Here is a 14,067-nt window from a genome sequence, read left to right as displayed (position 1 = left end):
ACGTTAAGCAAGTTTGGCCACCCCTTGCCTGGGCTATCCAGGGGTTGTGTGTTTCAGTTTGCCTTCCCTTTATCTAAGCCTTGTTTTTGAAAAGTAAAGCTGTGAACAGAGATCCCCTTTCTTCATGGCTATCATTATGGCAAGGCACTCCCTCCATCACATTAGTGTTAACACTACTGTTCTACAAATAGGTCTAGGGTCACCATTGCAGTGCTACGAAAGGTATGTAGAACTAGCCATATACACTTTGAGGTCCGCAGTCATGTAGCCGACTTGCTCACCCAGAAGTGCATTCGTCAGTAATGTTAGTACATCTCCACTTAATTCTTCAAAGCCTTGAATATTCAGATAGGCTAATCCTGCTGTTTTTAGCCACAGCATGCCCTCTTAATTCTGTGCTTGCCTGTATTCTTGAACAAAATTAGTGTGCATGTTTTAGCCTTGACCCAAGCTTCAATGAAGGTAATTGGAAAGTCCAATACAGTATTACGTGCTGAGACCTTGTTCTATATGGTGTTGATGCAGTGTGCATTTAAAACAAGAATGCATGTGACTTCGGTGCTTTTGCTTGCTCGACTCTATGATTCTGTGACTGTGTACAATAGAACGAAGGGGCAAAACTTTCAACACAGGGTTTTAAAAATCCTTAAGATCTGTTTTACCTGGAGATCATAGGATGCCTGCCGCTAATGCTGCTATATATTAGATATAGTTTTGTGTGTATATGAATAATCATTCTTGTTATATACGCTACACAGAAGGCTGTAGATGATGGTCAGGCTGTAAGCAAACAGCCAGGACATGTCTGGGTATTATGAGTGTGCATTTGGCATAAACTGAGCCAAAAAACCCTTGATAAATACATTATAGATATTATTTCAGCAGTTTAGCCAGTAGACTAGCTATCAAAAAATGGCCACCCTGAAAAATCCTGAAAATATTCGGGATTTTTTTGGGACCACAGGATTGCCACACTTAAAGGGCATTTAAAAGGCTCTCTGTCTCTTTAAGCGTCTTTTGGGTGAACTCTCAGATTGGAGAAGGCATTAAAAGAGATTGTGTGCCCTTTAAATGCCTTTGGACTTCACTTGCTGTGGAGTCACGTGGCTTAAAAGGCATTTAAAAGGATCATGGTCCATTTAAATGCCTTTTCCCCCGTTGGAAACAATGGAGGATGTGGACCACCTTCTTTGGGGGGCCTTAGAATTGGACCGCCTGGTCCAATATTTTTGAAACTAGGGAGGGTTTTTGAGGTAGAGGCACCATCAGCTGTGGTGCAAATTTGGTGCCTCTGCCTCAAAAAACAGGGGCCCCCCTGAGCCCCAGATACCCCCTGGGTACCATTGATTATAATGGTCCCCATAGGCCATAATGAAGCCAAAAGGTTTTGCCAAACCCAAATATTTCCTGGGGTTCAGGGATATTTTTCAGGTTCAATATACCCAAACCTGAAAAATACCAAAGTCTTTTGTGCACATCCCTACTGTGTACTCATGGCTTTAGATCTGTGACGTGCAGCACTGTGACAAACCACTGTGGAATATGAGGAAAGGTTTAGGGGCAGTTGGTGGTCAGGTGTAATATTCTGCTACTGAAAAGAGAATCACGGAGGTCCTTTTGCATGCCTGAGTATCCCACCAATTCTTTCCAGAATCTTGCAGTTATGGGGAAGGAATATAGTTCAGGGGTGGTATTTTGCATGCAGAAGGGCTTGTATCGACACACCTAGCATCTCAAAGGACCTTGCATGGAACTGCTGGACAAAACCCCTTTCTTAAAGGCCATGGGAGGCACTACCAGTCAGTATTTGACCAGAAGGACCAAAGTCGAACATTCTAAGGCTGCCTTCTTGAAGGCAAGTCAGCATTCCCATTTCACAGACATGGAATCAAAGAAAAGAATGACTTGCCCGGGTGTTGTTCCTCTCTGGTTTAATTCTTAATCCACAGTTGAGGTATATGAGCCCATCTGACGGGGTTTGTCCCCAGTAGGTGGCTTTCAGTGGATGCGTTGATAGCCTGAAATAAGGAAAGATAGTTTTTAAAGCTTTATAATTGGTGATGATGTGACGTAGGGTGGAAGGGCAGGATTAATAGAGCCCAGGTAGCTTCCATTGTGAGGATTATGTGTTAAATTTAATCTGCCAACGTTATGACAGTTATACTGAGGCGCACTCAGCATTTTAGAGAAGATGAAATGCAGAATTTTCTATGTTCGGACCAAGATTTTAGAAACTGGAGGGCGAACAGAATAGCTTTTCTCCCTACCAGGCAAAAAATGCTTCAGAAGTCTGCTTTGCATAGCTAGAGTCCAAGGCATGAATTTAGTATTTTGCCCTAAGATACAAGAACAGACAGAACAGCCTTTTATATGGTAGATTTTAAGTGCAGCATTCAGAATGTGTTTGCCCTTTTCCTTACCTTTTTATACTGATGCATTGCTTACCTTAAGGCTAGAAAACATAACTCTGGGAAGTCAGAGGCTTAAACATCTGAGATACACGGCAGTTCCTCTGCTGTACGCTGCCGCTTGAGTCATGATGTTCAGGGAGGGTCTTTTGAAGCTTGTAAGGACTCTAGAGGAAGGTTATTTGCACTTTTTTTTTAAAAAAAAAAGCATCATTGTCTGTGCGTCTGCTTTTCATGCATCCCAGTATACTGTGATATATTGAATTGGAAAAGTGGGGGGAGGGGGCGTTGCATTGAACTGCCATGCTGTTATCAGAGGGACTGTTTCTGGACACAGGTTCAGCATTCATTGGTTGTCTGAAGAAAGCCATTTCATCCATGGATTGGACAAGACGCTGCGTCAATTTGCTGCCCGTCTCCAAGGCACTGGTGATGCTGCCTTCACAAGCTGGCTAACGTCACAGCTCCATCACCCAGCGGGGTGTGGGCTCTCTCTTTCTCTCACTCCCCCCCCCCCCTTCTCCTGTTCTCTGTTTTAATTCTGTATTTGCTTCCTGCTGCATTTCTTAATCTGTCTTCTGCCAAATGCTAACAGCATGATATTTTGCAATCATTTAGGTGAATACAAGAAGGACGAACTCCTGGAAGCTGCGAGGTGAGTGTCGTTCAGAATACAAATTGTTTGTTTTGGAGGTAGGGAGGGAGCCATCGAGGGGCAAAAAAGGGGGGGGGTTATGAGCTGTCGCTGTGTCGCTGCTCTATTATGAAATTATGCAGGTAAACAAGCCTTATGAACACACATCTCTTTGGATTTTATCCACATGTAGCAAGCAAAACTGTGTGTGTTTGAGATCTTGCAGTATTGGGGTTGAATAGTGTGACAATGGTTGAATTTTTGACAATAATGTGCTCCAGATCCCGTTTATATTTGGGAGGTGGTAATTTTAGGGACAAATACTGTATTATGATTTCTCATTATGGCAGAGTTGAAAGCTTGTATTTTCATTATTAAAATGCACCATAGGAAACCTTGAGCAAGAGGTTTGTAGCTATTAATAGTGTCTTGGGGAACGGAAAAAAAATGTTGTTTGGGAAATGCTGTCAGCGGCTATACATCTAAGTAACATATAGACAAAATTAAAGCAATGTCGATCTGTAACACCAGTATAAGATGCTAAAAAAGCAAGTTAAAATTCATTCATTTCATATCTCCCCCCCCCCAATTTGAAACGCTTACTAGATGATTCTTTGAACATGCTGGAATAGAGAGGCTTTGACGTGGAACTCCATTTCAAATATTTGATAAGAGGTTCCCCCCCCCCCCCATTTTTTTTTTTATTCCTCCAATGTGCAGGAGTGGTAATGAAGAAAAACTAATGGCTTTGTTGACGCCTTTAAATGTGAACTGCCATGCAAGCGACGGGCGAAAAGTAAGTCTGTGCATATTGAACGTATTTACAATTTTTTTTTAAAAAAAAGCAAACCTTGTATGTCTTGTCAAATTGAAACCCCCTTTTAACCTGCCAGTGATGTGGGCGAGTTGTAATCTGTCTTTTCACCATGACATTAAATGCGTCTGTGTCAGATATTGACAGTTTGTGACAGATTGGCAGGAGTGGTGGACCATGCATTTTGCGATCCTGCCATTTGTTTGAAATGTCAGTGGCTGGGTCATGCCTCAGGTCATTCACTAGTGAAAAAATAAAATGGTATTTTGCATTGTTAAGCTATAAAGGACCGGTTCATCAAGTATTAGTTATTTTTTTCCTAGCATTGATTAGTTTGAACAAAGTAGGATTTCAAGCACCCTATGCTTGGCTTGTTGCAGCTAATTCTGCATTAACAAAATGACTGTACCAGCTATGCTTCTGACATTTTGTGGTTTCAGTACTCAGGTGCAGTTTTATGTATTAGAGGTAGTGAATGAAATTGAATTAAGAATAAAAATGGAGGAACATTTATGTAAAGAGGAAGGGTACTGGCCAGATTTCATTCTGTATTTACTTAAATGACATATAACAATCCAGTTGATCATTTAATTTCTTTGTTTATCCTTATTGTAATTGAATTGATAGTAAGAGACTTTGCTCCTAAAGCTGACCAGGGCAACATAGCTTAGTGACTTTATCTGTCAGTGGATATTGGTAGTGTTTGCCAGAATCTTCATAGCCTGGTTACCTTGTCTTCATAGCTTAGTTTGAAATATTTGTAGTCTGAAGGCTGCAGCTGGGGACAGTTCCTCTAGAGCAGGGATGTCAAACTCATTTGTTATGAGGGCTGGATCTCATAAATGAGACCTTATAGGGCAGGGCCATGTGTGTTCCTATTTAAGATTAGGAAGCAGAGATATAAACTTTGTAAAGGACACAGACAAACGGAATTAAAGATTTAAAAAGGAAAAAACCTTAAAACAATAACACTCGTTGGTCTTAAAGGTGCTTTTAAAATATTTCTCCCATGGGATCCAGGGAACTGGGCAAAGGAAGCTCTGGCTCTTTCCTTCCTTCTCCAGGGAACCAGGAGGGGGAGGAGCTTCAGCCAATAGAAGGAAGAGAGGCTTGGCTCAGTAGCTCTGCTGTGTGATTGAGAAAGTCTGGCAAAGCAAGCTCTGTCTTCCCCCATTCCTCCCCAAGGGAGAAAATAGAGGTTTTGTTCTGTAGCAGTTGTGCAACTGAGCAAACCTGGCAAAGGAAGCTGTGATGCAGAAGGGAGCAAGAGAGAGGGAGAAGGAAGCAGATGACAGCCAGTTGCTTGGGGGCCTGATAGGAGCCCTCCGGGGGCCTGATTTGGCCCCCAGGCTGCATGTTTGACACCCCTGTTCTAGAGCATGGATGGCAGAGGGAAGGGAGGCTTGGAAGATTCAGGGCAGGTTGTAGTTGATGGGCCACCAGCTGGCTGTTTTGGTTGTCTTACTTTTCGAGGAAAAAGGTTTCAGTACAGGGAGGATTCTTTAAACATGTTGTGGATCATCTAGCCTTCACTAAGCACATGAAGTCCCATTTATTTCAGTGGGAATGTTAGGCATTTAGCACTTCATTTTGACTGGATCATAGCATTTCTGTAAAAATGTCAGGTGCGTAGGAACTGACTGTTTAGAAAACTATTGCCACGGGTCTTCGGCTCTGTGATTTAATTTAAACCTCCTGTTTAGTGGTTAAGTAAAGAGAAATCAAATCAATGAAGCCGCACACAGATGTGCACACACAAATGGCCATCAGTTGGTTTAATGCCATGTTAACTGCTTTGAACTATTTGCAATTTGTTGTCTCCCAGCACTTCTGATTCTCCTTAGAGCAGCTGGTTGTGGGGAGAGAAAGGGAAGGTGGTTGTAAGCAGCTTTGGCTGTAGAAGACCGTAGGTTTATACCGCGCTCTTCTCTGAATCAGAGACTCAGCGTGGCTTACAATCTCCTATATCTTCTCCCCCCACAGCAGACACCCTGTGAGGTGGGTGGGGCTGAGAGGGCTCTTACAAGCAGCTGCCTTTTTCAAGGACAACTCCTGCGATAGCTATGGCTAACGAAGGCCATTTCAGCAGCTGCAGGTGGAAGGCTGCTTAGGGAAGAGAAACACAGGGTATAAAAACCAACTCTCCTCTTCCTCCTCCTTTCTTCGTCTTCCTTCAGTGTAAGCAATTTGAATTTTTAAAAATGCGGTTCATATTGTACGTATCATTCTGAGAGGTTATCCAACCATTTGTGTAGGGGGGGGGGCAGCAGTTTATTTTCAATCTGAACTTTCAAGCTGTGCTCTTAAGCTGAAGTACTGAGCATGAAGATCAGTGTATCGTTGTGTAGTTAAAATTCTATTGGCAAATACCTGAAATAGTTTTACAGTATTTCAGGAACGGTAGTGCTAATCTTTGGCAGTGCTCTGAAGTACAAGGTAGTTATCAGGGGAAGAGATTTAGGCACTGGGTCACTGACCAATTTGTTCTGTTGCATCTCAAGATTTTTATAATTTAAGTTTTTGCTTAAAACAGAAGAGTGTAACATCAGTGTACGTTTACAGGTTTGGTGGTCTTAATACTCAAATGCAATGTTTTGCAGGAAGACCCTGCTAATCGATCTACTTCAAGGAGTAGCTTTTGGGATGCCATTAAAAGGCAGCAAATGATTAGCTATTCAGCTGCTTTATATTATTCACCACCACTAGGGGTGCTGATTTTTCTTGCGCCATCTCTGCAAGTGTTAAAAAACTCTCGCCACAGTTCAGAGCTCTGCATGCCGTTGTGCTCTCATGGTTTCATTTGTTAACATGATCCCTGCATAATTTGTTTCGATCAGGGCCTCTTTTCTGGAAAAAGAGGTGCCGGAACTCTCAAGAGGGAAATGGAGAAACACACAGGTGTTCCCCTCATGAACTTTTAAAACATTTTTTGAAAATTTTGTTTCCACAAAGAGGTTCTGGAACTCTGTTCTGCTGCATTCCCCCAGAATAAAAGCCCTGGTTCATATGCTTAGCCATGATTAAGTGGGGGTTGGCTTTGGGATTGTGGAAGAAAGTACATCGACCATAAATTAAGTGCTCTGGAACAGATTCCTCCTGAACCATTGCCTTAATGGCTTACATTGCCTTATGGTTAATGCTAGCTAAATTTCAAACCAGGAGATCGAAACTCTGGTTAATGAACCCTGGCTAGTGCAAATCATGTTTAATCTTGTTACTGCAGTACACATAGACCTGGGGTGTGTGTGTTGGGGAGAATGGCATCCTGTAGCACCTCCAAAAAAGCAACTTTCCAAGTATACCAGTGGGAAACATTTAAAGGCCAGAAACATTAGACTGTAGTGAACAAGCCTTGCTAAGAAGTATCAGCGTGGTTTTTGTGAAGAGAAGACTTGCCTTATATCCGTGGAAAACAAGGATGCTTTGCTACAGGCAGTTTTGATCGGATCCATCAGAGCTCTTTTTGGGTCATAGTAAAAAGAATATCGCAACAATGTCAGCTCAGCAGACTGCAGCAGAAAGAAAGTCAGTTTCAGCCTCTTCCCTTAACAGCAAGAACCATAATGCCATTGTAGTCGTCTGTATACAGTCCTTCGTCTCAGGAAGGGCATTGGAGACAAACAGCTATGGAAAAGACAGTGAAAGAGAAACACAGCAGTCTTCTGCAGCTACTGATCAAGAGCCCCGTGGTGCAGAGTGGTAAGCTGTAGTACTGCTGTCCAAGCTCTGCTCACGACCTAAGTTCAATCCCGGTGGAAGCTGGGTTCAGATAGCCAGCACAAGGTTGATTCAGCCTTCCATCCTTCCAAGGTTGGTAAAATGTGTACCCAGCTTGCTGGGGGGAAAGTGTGGATGACTGGGGAAGGCAATGGCAAACCACCCCGTATAAAGTCTGCTATGAAAATGTTGTGATGTGACATCACTCCAGAGTTGGAAACGACTGGTGCTTGCACAGGGTACTACCTTTAGCTTTACCTTTTAGTACGAGGCCAGATACAGAAAGACAGATAGGGAGGAAAAGTGAGAGACAGGACATGTTGAAGTTCTGTGTTTAAGCCCAACAACGTTATCCGAGAGGGAGTATTGATCTGAAAGGTATCACTAAATGCTTCTGAGGGAGAACTCATTGGGGGCCAGTCCTGACTAGGGCTGCCAGTTTCAGGTTGGTGGGAAATTCCTGCAGATTCTATGATGGAATTTGATGAGGGCATAGGAGTTAGGGCTTCACAGTGGGGTCTGCCAGACCCAGGTTCTTGCTGTGGAAGCTGATTGGATGATTTTGGAACACTCACAGACTTTCAGCCTAGCCTACCTCACAGGGTTGTTCAGATCAAAGGAGAGAGAGGACAATGATGTAAGCTGCTTTGGTTCCCCCCACTGTGGAGAAAGACTGTCCTTTCCCTACGTGAAAGCTGCAGGGAGGGGGGAGATGATGGAAGGCTGAGGTCAGAGGGGCAGATAAAGGGAAGAAGATAGGGTTACCAACTCCAGGTTAGGAAATTCCTGCAGATTTAAGGGATGGAACCTGGAGAGAGGGTAGGGTTTGATGAGGGGTGGGGCCTCACAGGTACGCCCACACTGCACTCCCCCCCCCAACCCCCCCAGCCATTTCCTCTTGGGGAACTATTGTTGCCAATCTCCAGGTGAGGGTTGGAGATCACTCAGAATTACAGCTGCTCTCCAGATGGCAGAGGTCAGCACCCCTTGAGGTGGGGGGGTGGAGTGAATGCCTTTGCTTGGGTGCGTGGAAGGCAGTGGGGGGGCACTTGCCCAGAGCCTCTTTCTTGAACCCATTGTATTTTTCCCTTCAATGGGCCTTATTTCTAGCATATGTATATAGATAGAGAGGGGGAGGGAGAGAGATTGGAGAAGCAGAGTGGTTGGTGTGTGGGGGGGAGAGTATTTGGCCCAGTCTTGATTTCCTGATCACCATTGTTGAGGATTGATGTCTGTACCTGCCTACACAAGTACAGCTCCATGGAGTCCCCACATTGACACCAGAGTTTGGGGATCAGAGTAAGTTGTTGCTATGAAGAAGCAAAGGTTATTACAGTTACCTCTGTGTGCTGTAACTGGCATTGGGAAAAACTCCCAAACACAGTTTTCTATATATTTTTGTATTTTGGTGAGTAAGACTTTGGTGTTGCATCCCTCCCCTACTTCTGTGAGTAGTGTCTTGTGCACTTCAGTACGGTTTTTAGAGCCAGGAGATACCCCATGAAGAAATTTAAAACTACTTCCTGTAGCATTTCCTTCTTTCCAACAGCATGCTGCTTGAGTTGAAAAAAGGTGCAAGAAAAGCTTTGTTTCCCTGGTGTTCATGGGAAATAGGGGGTGCTGCTTAACCAAGTATGCTGCCGCTTTTGTCGTCTAAAAAGACTGTCTGTCCCAAACATGGCTGCTGCCTGCTTTGCTCTGCCGTCTGCTCATTGCTGCCAGGATAACCTGGTGGCTAGCCAGCAGGAGAAGCTGTCCTGGGGGGGGGGGTGGCAGCGGAGCAGGCTGTGAGTTGTGGGCACAGCCATTTCCGGCTTTGTGCTGCTGGCTACTTCTGGCTAGTGGACCCAGTCTGATGGTGGCAAGCAGCAAGCAGCAGCACAAAGTGCAGCCGAGGATTCAACAACAGCACACTACCTGCTGGGCGCTGCTTCCTGGGCTGTAGACCCCATGCAGGCCAGTTAACTGAGTGCCAGATAATAGAGCTTTTGCTGAATCTGGTGTATAGTTATAGGAGGCTGTAACTGTACAGAGGACTATAACTATTTCTCAAAGTCTTATACAAAATATAGGACTTCCCCTCCCCCCATCTATAGTTAAAGCAGTATTTCTTTCTGGAAGTATCCTGTCCAATGGCCTGTACTAATTGATGACTAAAGATGATCTGTGGTCAAGTTTTTGCTGACAGAAAAATAATTCCGGAGTTCTTACAGATAATTAAGCTTTTGCTGCTTACATATTTTTAGAAATCCATTTTTTACTCTTCTTGTATGAGCGTTTTTAATGCACCCATGACCTTAGTGGCTGGCAACGAGTTTAATTATAAACGAGGAGAAGTAGGATAGTATCTGTGCTTAAGTTTGAAATGTCAAATGATTAAATGTATTGGCCGTAAATATGCGCATATGCCGATCAAAGATAAAAATACTGAAAGCTAATATTATAAGATTGGGAACGGCACACTTAATTAAACAAGCTATGTAATTCTTCTGATCAGGAAAAGTTTATTGTGATCCATTTCGCGCAACGATACGGGGGGGGGGGGGAGAGAAATCATGCCAGCTCTCAATAAAGTTAATATGGTAAAATACACTCTGCAGAACTGTGTGCCGATAAATTGACTGCACAACATATCGCAGCTGCTGTCTAAAAAGTATTTGCAAATCCCAGCTGTTGCCATGCTGTGGGTGATCAGGGCAGAGGAAACGTTTGGCTTACTGATCAAAGATGAACTCAGTGTAGCTCCTTAGAAAAAAGCAACAGAAAGGGGGGTGGATCCTTCCAGGTTCTTCCAACTTAAGTGGCTTTTCCTTCAGTGGAAGTCACTTAAGTTGCGAGAAGCCTCCTTAGATTGGAGGAGAGCTTTCAGGCTTGAGCCGTAATTCTCGTTTGCTTACACTGGATGCAGACTCTGTGGTGGTAGAATTTATTTACTACATTTATACCCTGTCTTTCTCCCCACTGGCGGACCCAAAGCCATTTACATCATTCTCCTCTCCTCCGTTTCGCCCTCACAACAATCCCATGAAGTGCGGGTTAGGCTGAGAGTTTGTGACCAGCCCAGTGCTTCCACAGCAGAGTGGGAATTCGAACCTGGGTCTGCCAGGTCCTAATCCAACACTTTAACTACAGCACCCAATTGGCTCCTATGGTGTAGTGCTCGTTCACTAGTCTGAACCTCTTCAGGCTGAAGGTGGGAGGCTGCATGTTTGAAGACTCCCTTTCACAAGTGGGCTAACCTAAAACCCTTGTCCCTTCTCTAGCTAGTAGGGTTTGGTTGTCTTCAGTCACACAGTCCCTAAGCTGTATGAAGCAGCACAATGCAGAATCAGTCTGCTGTGTGACTGTCCATTTGTGTAACTCCAGCTTTGCTGATCTGCATGTCTCCAAACCACAAAGAACGGTGATATGGACTAGAGATGCAAAGTATCCAGAAATGTTGAATTCATGGAGAGATAATTTTTTTAAAAGAGGGAAAAATCAAAACATATGTAGTCCTTTTTTCCCCCTTACCAAGCCTAAACATGTCACTGCTTTAACAAGGTAAAGTGTATCAATTTGACATGTAGAATTCTGCTGCTCGGTATGCTTATGAAAATTTTGGAAGTGAAATGCTTTTGTTGTCTATACAAGTATACCCAATGAAAGAGAGCTGCAAGCTGCTAAACCCTGTGCTACCTTAACTCATGTATCTCAGGTCACTGACTGGTAGGGGGTAATAAAAATTGAAAATATAAACACACACACATTGTAGTAAATAGGAGTAAATTATTTGGATGGACAGTCTTGTAGTAACAAAATGACTAGCAGGCACATTTGGATATCAGGCTAACTTTTATAATAATAATAAGTTTTTATTTATACCCCGCCCTCCCCGCCAAGGCAGGCTCAGGGCGGCTTACAAAGCATGATATAATATCATGATATAACAATAAACAGATAATAAAATCAGTAAACAATGGCATAAATAACAGAATTCTTCAGTAATGCACACATTAGAATAGATTAATTGTGGATAAGATGGTCAAACAGCATTTTTCAAGGATATAGCTGTATTATACACATGGACTACCATTTAATACGTAGAGTGCCTTACATAAATCTTTTTCTGGGTGAGTAAGACATTGTATTGAAAAGCACTTAAGACACATTTCAAAAGAGAACATATCTTGCAGTATTTTTTAGTGCTCCCCGAAAGGATGATGGTGGAAATAACTTGTCTTTTTCAGAAATTTTCTGTCCTCACCCCACCTTTGGGCCTTCGCATCTCTGGATATGACTCTACTTAAAATGTGTAACCCCCTCCCCCCTGCCATCTTTATGGGGAAAGATGGGATTTTCTAGAGGGTTATTGCAGGGTCTCTAGGCTTGTTTAACTGCTCTAAGTAATGTAAAATTTTTGGCACAATGCTGGAATTTAGATGATAAAAACAGCTTGAAATGCAAATTAACGTCCTTTTCATGCTGTGCATGCTTAACAAGAAAGCCCCTCAACATAAATGGAAGCTTGCAGAGAGATGCACCACCACCATTTCAGAGCAAAAAATTCATTATTGTTTGTGCAGACGTGAATGAGTTGCTTGAACTGAGTGCATCTTACTTCACATGGATAGAGCCTTGAAGTATACCATTTTTCTTAACTATTGCTCAGTGGAGGGAAATGTTGAGCAGCTTCATCTTCTTCCTATTGCCTTGTATGAATTGATGCAGTGTGGCAATATTGCTATCATGAGAAGTCTTCAAAAACCTATTTGCGGTTTTGCAAACCGAGATGGAGGAAGATGAACGGGAACAAGGGGCTACTTCTATCTTTTCTTTTGAATTACAGAAATGGCATCATTAGGTAGATGAGGGAGATAAATTCTGGCACATTTTCCTGCAAGCTAAGAGAGCACAACTATGGCACTGATAGGCACAAGGAGTTATCCTTGTATTGTATGTAGGGTTGCCAGCCAATGCCAATGGTTGCCAGCCAGCAGGTGGGGGATGGGGATGGTGCTGCGCCGGTAGTGTGGCTTAACTTCTGTTGAATAACTGGAAATGATGTTACGTTGGCATCCTGTTGATGCAGTGTTCTAGGATTTGAGCAAAACTCTGTGGTTTTTCCATAGAGTGTTGGCCAGATCTTTTTGTTCCATTCAGTGTCCTGCCAGCAAAGAAACATCACTCTGGGTACTCACTGGCAGTGACATCAACCTGCTGGCACAGTGCCATTTCAAAAATCTTTTCCTTCCTGCTGGCCCTCGTTGGGCCAGGGGGTAGCAGAGAGGGAGACCAGAAGGTTTGCTTTATTGCACATATTGGAAAGAGAGGAGTAGAAATGTGAAATTTCTAATTTAGATCTTAGGAGTGTATTATTTCCAGAGCCTTTCATGAGCTGCTTTTTCTTTTTCTTTGGGTCCTGGAGTGCCTTCTCAGTTTGAGTGAAACAGTTTTGTCTTCCCCTGGCAGGTAGGAATTGACTCCCATTCTCAAAGATGTTTGGAAAACTCAACTAATGGCCTAGTTCATTAGTCTTTATTTTTTGCTTTAAAAAACCCCCCATTTTGTAGGTGTTTGAAGGTCCAGACAGTAAGAAGTAGGTCGGTTTGAATCACAAGGACTTTAGACTCTTGCAGTATTTGCTTGCAGGTTACCTCATGTTTGCCTTTGAAAGAAGAGTACTTAAATCACAGTTGAGATTCACATTTATCAGTTCAGGACAACAATACAGACTCCTTTTAATGTAAAGAATGCCTCGATTACCTTTTCTGACCAGCTCATAGACTCTGGATTCCCTTGTTTTATGCAGAAGGTTGAATGTGCTGACTCACAGCATGAGATTGTCCCATGTGACCTTGCACATTGGGGCACACCTGGAGGCTTTGTCAAAGCCAAGGCAAGATAATGTCTGCACTTTTCTAACCATTGTGATCTTGGAAATGGCTGCTGGTTTCCATATAGACAGTTGGTAGATAGGTAAAACAGGGTCTACCCCATTCTTTAAGCTATTGTGAGGAAGTAAAACCACTGGAGTATTGACCTGGGAGCTGAAGACCCCTCTTGCCCTCTGGTCACTGGCAGCAGTTCCCCAGCCAGACTGAGCAGCAGATGGATGAGAATGTTGCCAGTACAAGATAACAGACTGTAGTGACCTCCGCAGCGCCCAGAAGAAACGGCAGCTCCCAGAAGGTGCTCATGGCAGGTGGGATGGTAGCCAAAGATTAGCTGGCAGCTGTTCTCGCCGCCTTCGCAAGGAGAAAAGTTGATGCAGCTTTCCTCTGCCATCCATATTCCATGCACCTCAGTGTCGTCTTTTAATGCCGGCTTTGGACAACATTAAATGTTTATTATCAGTGTCTTCAACGCTACTTAATCCTACAGCATCTGGCAGAATGATTTAAGTGGTTTGTCACAGCGCATTACTCAGTTCTGATTCTGGATATTAAGGTTGCAGACGTTTAATAGTTAATTTGCGATATGAAGCTGTAGGGCACATTCAGACAGGGGAGCCC

At 43.4% G+C, this 14,067-nt stretch overlaps 1 protein-coding gene across 1 annotated transcript in view; it reads left to right on the top strand.

Moving 5' to 3' along the window:
* The window catches only part of TNKS (tankyrase), a 116,963-nt gene that overhangs the window by 41,203 nt on the left and 61,693 nt on the right, over positions 1-14,067 (top strand). Inside the window, exons 4-5 of the mRNA XM_060236955.1 lie at positions 3,027-3,063; positions 3,763-3,838. Coding sequence (XP_060092938.1) covers positions 3,027-3,063; positions 3,763-3,838 — 113 coding nt within the window. The remainder of the gene's footprint in view (positions 1-3,026; positions 3,064-3,762; positions 3,839-14,067) is intronic.

Source organism: Heteronotia binoei, chromosome 4 (assembly GCF_032191835.1).
Source record: "Heteronotia binoei isolate CCM8104 ecotype False Entrance Well chromosome 4, APGP_CSIRO_Hbin_v1, whole genome shotgun sequence".
Lineage (NCBI taxonomy): Eukaryota > Metazoa > Chordata > Lepidosauria > Squamata > Gekkonidae > Heteronotia > Heteronotia binoei.
Note: the sequence above shows the minus strand (reverse complement) of the source record. Positions and strands in the feature narration are given on the sequence as shown.